The sequence below is a fragment of the Sceloporus occidentalis genome, unplaced genomic scaffold (assembly GCF_023333645.1).
Source record: "Sceloporus occidentalis isolate IW3139 unplaced genomic scaffold, rSceOcc1.0.p SCAF_336, whole genome shotgun sequence".
Lineage (NCBI taxonomy): Eukaryota > Metazoa > Chordata > Lepidosauria > Squamata > Phrynosomatidae > Sceloporus > Sceloporus occidentalis.
In genome coordinates this window covers 356,541-361,564 of record NW_028317316.1, presented here as the reverse complement: position 1 = coordinate 361,564, position 5,024 = coordinate 356,541, and the positions used below count along the sequence as shown (strand labels likewise).

The window sequence follows — 5,024 nt, the reverse complement described above, 5'->3', positions numbered from 1 at the left end:
ACCCCCATGCACCTTGTCTTCTCCTGCCTTCTGTTGCAACCCCTCCATGCACCTCATGTGTGCTCCTGTCATAACCCCCATACAACTCTTCCCTACACCTGTCTTCTGTTGAACCCCCCCCCCCCAATACAACTCTTACCTACTCCTGTCATAACCTCCCATCCATCTTGTCTAATTCTGTTATAACCCCTCCATACACCTTTCATCCTTACTCTTAGCAACTGTCACCCACCCCATACATCTGTACTCCTACTTTTTCTTTTTCTCATACCGGTCTCATCTCTTGGGTTCTGATGGGCCGATTAACTTCCATAAGGCGTTACTAATGCATTTTATGACTCCACGGTTAAAATGCAACTTCTCCAACAGTTTGCTAATTTATGTTGTGCAGGAAAATGGATCTTGGCTCTTATAATACGCACTATTTCTACGATGTGGACCTGAAAGAAGACTTCTACCGATGTATTGCTCCAAGCGAGGACATCTGGAAAAAGTTTGAACTTGTACCTGGTTGCTCACTATCCGCTGCAGGATGCATAGGTGGAGGTGGTAATGACTGGGGAGCAGAACTCATGGATCTTGGCTGGGAATCTCCTGTGAAATTATCTGGCCTCAGCAAAGTAGTCCTTTTGAGAGACTGTATGTGGAGTGGATTCTCTACCAGAGAGCGCCTGGAAAAAGTCATAAACGAGAGGATATCAAGTGGCAGTTCATGGGCAGGTAGTGGTGCCAAACCACCTTTGGATACCGAATTTCCGGAAACTGGAGTTGAGCCCCCAGAGCAGACCTCTGCACAACATCTTGTTCCTACCCAAGTTCCAGAAAAGGCTCAACATTCTTCTGGGTCAGAAAGTACTAGTGACTCTGGTAAGAGATCTGGAAGGGCTATTGTATTTACACTTGGTCATAAAGAGCACATCAGTACTAGAGCACTTGGAGTTCTCAGTCTGTAAACACGTTGACCGCTTTCAGAACACTTATTGATGACAAGGGTAAAAGATGAAACTGTTTTGTCCACATGAATGGACTGCATCGGTTTCAGATGTTAACTTTTACAACTTTTCTACCAGAGCTTGTTGGAACGCTTTTATTGTCTTTGTTGGAAGGGGTTTCATCTGCTATATTGCTCCCTTCCTAGTACTACATCTGACATGCTGGTACCTGCACTCAGAACACGCCTAGTGCGTATAGCAGGTACATTGTACCATACTTGGCTTATGCTTTGGGAAGCTTCGCTCAGGTGCCAGTAATTAGTTGCCGGCAATGTGTAGAACGTTTACTGGTAAACTCATTTCGGTTTACCAATTCGCACTTTTTTTCATTGTAAAATAAGTGTGAAAACACTTGTGAGAGTATGTGTTTCTGCACATATTAAGCACGGTTAGAGCCGTATGTAGTCTACTCAAATTTCAAACGATCTAGTGTCTAAGTCGTGTCCACATATTTAGGCTATTGGTTTGTGTTAAACTATTTGTGGGCAAAAGAGGCCACTTCAGGTCAATAAGTATTTTGGAAACGAGATGCAATGCTGCTTGTGAATCTTACACACTTCAGTGTGCGTAACAAATATACATTGTGTGACAAAAGTGAGGTTTCTGAAGGTCTTGCACAACAGCTTACAATCTAAAGGAGATAATGGGAGGGTAAAACAAATGGTAAGAAGCTAATGGACACTTGGTGGCTGGAGCAAACAATAGGGTGGTGGGTGTGGGTGATGGCAATCTGATTTTTGTTTGGTTACATAAAAGTATTCTTTCAAGGCCTCGTAGGATTTGGCTTAAGATGTAAATTTTAAGGAATCTTGCAAGATCAAGAATGGAATGCTGCTTCGTGTTGTAGTTTTCCATACAGTGCATCCATAAGGTTATGAATAGATTGCGTATACCTACTTATGTTATTGTTTCCTCTGGTGTGCCTGACTGAATGAGACGTTTCTAATAAATAAACTGGTTAATTCTGATGCTGTCTGATGAGCTCCAACACTTGCAGCTGGTGGCTTTTAGAGCAGCTTTTACGTGGTCATTGCTTTGTTATAGAGGCTTTTTGATTCAGGAGTTTATTGCTGTCATTCTTTAAAAAAATGCTTAAGGAGATTTATTTATATTTTTAAACCTTTTCTCACATGTTACCCCAGACGAAGCAGGTTTAAGTATTGGGCATACACTCCCCCTCCCCCACCAAGCTTGATGTAAAGGCGCTCGGATGCATGCTGCAGCCACATGGCCAGACAAAAAGCAACAGCTTGCAGCCGGTGGGGTCAAACGGCTTCCAGCCAATTGAAGCAAGACCGGCGTTTGAACTGTGCGCACACAGCCAATCACATTGTTCTGGGGCGGGTGGCTGGGATTTATTAATGGGGAAATGAGCTTATTCATGTAATGCAGATCTCTACTTTGTCCCTTTGTTTTGAATCCTCAGAAACCCACCCTTCCCCCACCCATTTTAAAAAAGCTCTTACACAATGCTAAGCCTGCCAGACCCTTTGTATCATGCTCCTTAACACTTTTATTGCTTTGGAGGGTAGCATTTCAGGGTCCTGCTATATAATCAAATATAACGTGATGCTAAAATTCATAGCTATTAAAACTTTCAATTCAGTACTCATACTGAGTGGGTTTGGATTGCTGGGTAAAGTCTGGTTTGGGACTGGGTTTAGGTAGAGGGAAAGATTTTTATTAAATCCTTTCAGCTGATACATTGGTACAATACCAAACACATTAAAGTATGTGGTAGTGCATGGTGTAAAAGCTAACGAAAACAAACTGCCTGGAGGTCATGTCTAAATTTAACCATTTTTGTAGTTATAGTACATTTCCTATGTAAGCAAGCTTTATCGCAATTGAGTTTTTTCCTCCTCTAAACTTTACAAACAATTTAATTTTATATTAAATCCTGTCTCTTTGCAGAAGATGAAATTGATGTAGTGACTGTGGAGAAGAGGAAAGCTTATGGTGGTCGGCAGCCCGTGACCATCACGGTACGAGCTGATCCACTAGACACTTCAACAAAGCTCTTCCACATTTCCATCCATCAGCAGCAACACAACTATGCTGCCCGGCTTCCTGAACCTAGCGAACCATCTCCTCAGAGTCCACCTACTGCCACAGAGGAGCCTGGAGAGGTGAGCTCATACTCTATGCAACCCTGTAGCCCACCTTCAGCAAACTCTCCTCTGGCTTCTGGAAGTTCAGACAGTGAGGACATTGCAAAGCGAAAGAATCACAACTATATGGAAAGGAAAAGAAGGAATGACCTGCGCTCCCGTTTTCTGGCATTGAGAGAAGAGGTCCCGGGACTGGGTAAAACCTCTAAAACGCCTAAGGTGGTCATTCTTGGGAAAGCAACTTCATATTTGAGGGACCTTATCACAGAGGAGCAACGACTTGCCAATGAAAAATCAAAGCTCCGGTCCCGTCACCAGCAGCTCATGAGGAAGCTGTCTCGATTGAGAGGCCGCTGAGAGACATTGGGCAGTGTTCTGCCATGCACATTTGCACATTTATTGGGGATGGGGAGGGTTAAACTAGTATGCACATATGTGAGACTACTTCAAAGACAGTGTTCTGCAGAGCACAAAGGGAAAAAGGGGCTTGTCTTGTTTCAGGTGATTATGAATGATTCCTCTGGTTCCACGGCTGACTTGTGTTCTCCTCCTTGGCATTGTCTGCATGCGTTTCCCATCACACTAGTTGCATGCTAAATCTGACTGCTCAATTAGTGGTTGCTTAAATTCTATCACTTTTTTAAAAGCAGATAGAGAAGAAAACTTTAAAATCTGGATTAAATTAAGACTCTGGTGTTGGGTTATCAAACTGTAGCTTTCTACTAGTAGGAGTGGTTTCCTTTGATCCTCCTTGCAAAGGGTTTGGGGAATTCTAGCTAAATGGGTACAACTACAGTTTAATAGTAAACGTTTGACCTATTCCATGTATCAAAAACATGCTACAGACAAATAGGATATCACTCACTGATTTTAATTTTATCAGGTTTGTGGGAAGACATTCCTTAGCTGTAGGTATGGCATCCATACTTATGATGGCTATCTTCCATGTTTTGAGTTTTGCCTACGGGGCGAAGAAACAAAACAGATCCTGGGTAATGTCTTTGGGGAGAACACTAAAGTTGCATGTGTGAACTGCTCTATACCTCACTCTATGCCACTTTACACTCCTTTTTGGTCACACTTTGTTTTGTTTGTCTGAATCTGCTGCTGACTCTTGGAATTTTGTACTGAACAAAGTTTATACTGTATTTTTGTATCCAGTTTGGTAAATGAAATTTATAAAAGTGATTGAAGTGTTGGTGACCTTCAAAGATGAAAAAAAACAAAAACAAAAAAAAAAATACGATGTACATACTACTAAAGAATTATTTGTCAAAGTTGCATATGTGTTGTGTCTTGTGTTTCTGCAGAAATATCCTGTGCTGCCAGAACCAGTATAGATCATGAACAGCCAGGAGAGCCTTTTTGGTTGTTAAATTACATACCACCTGATTTTGGCAGTCACAGAATCATGGGCGATGTAGTTCATACGTTTTGTAGAACTTGGCTACTCTTGTAATAGCCATGGAGGTAAATTGATATAAAAGCTTAGTTAGTAGATGTATATTTATTTAAACTACTTTGTACACTACTATCTACTTTGGTATGGGGTTATTTGGACATATTGCTAAATATAAATGTTAACGCTTTGAAAGCCTCAGGCCATTAGACATTGTCTACACGCTATTGGTAACCCTGGGACAATTTGCTTTACTATAGTGTACTTGTCTTGATGGATTACTTAATGCTATGCCCACTGTACTGAATCATATACTGCCTCAGTGGCTGGAAAACCTGGCAGGGGAATGGGGAAGTGTTTCAAAAGGGATCCCTAGCTAGGGAATTTACATTAATTTAAAACACTTTGTAATGTAAATTTTGGGACCACCTGGGTCTCACCCCTGCTAAGCACAATCGGCAGATATTTAGTATTCCACTGAAGGTAGATGGCAGGACCTCTACTCTTAGGAACTGTCTGTTT

General features: G+C 41.8%; 1 protein-coding gene across 1 annotated transcript; it reads left to right on the top strand.

Annotated features, from left to right (window-relative positions):
• The first annotated feature begins 395 nt into the window (after positions 1 to 395).
• On the top strand, positions 396 to 3,460 carry LOC149274325 (protein L-Myc-1-B-like). The gene is made up of 2 exons (XM_089505642.1): positions 396 to 867; positions 2,907 to 3,460. The coding sequence occupies exons 1-2, from the start codon at positions 396 to 398 to the stop codon at positions 3,458 to 3,460; spliced, it is 1,026 nt and encodes a 341-aa protein (XP_089361768.1).
• The last annotated feature ends 1,564 nt before the right edge of the window (positions 3,461 to 5,024 follow it).

Bases quoted from the DNA above. Each gene is read 5' to 3' on its own strand.
- LOC149274325 (XM_089505642.1), top strand. From the start codon at position 396: ATGGATCTTGGCTCTTATAATACGCACTATTTCTACGATGTGGACCTG. The intron at 868-2,906 runs GTAAGAGATCTG...GTCTCTTTGCAG, and splicing joins AGAAAGTACTAGTGACTCTG to AAGATGAAATTGATGTAGTG.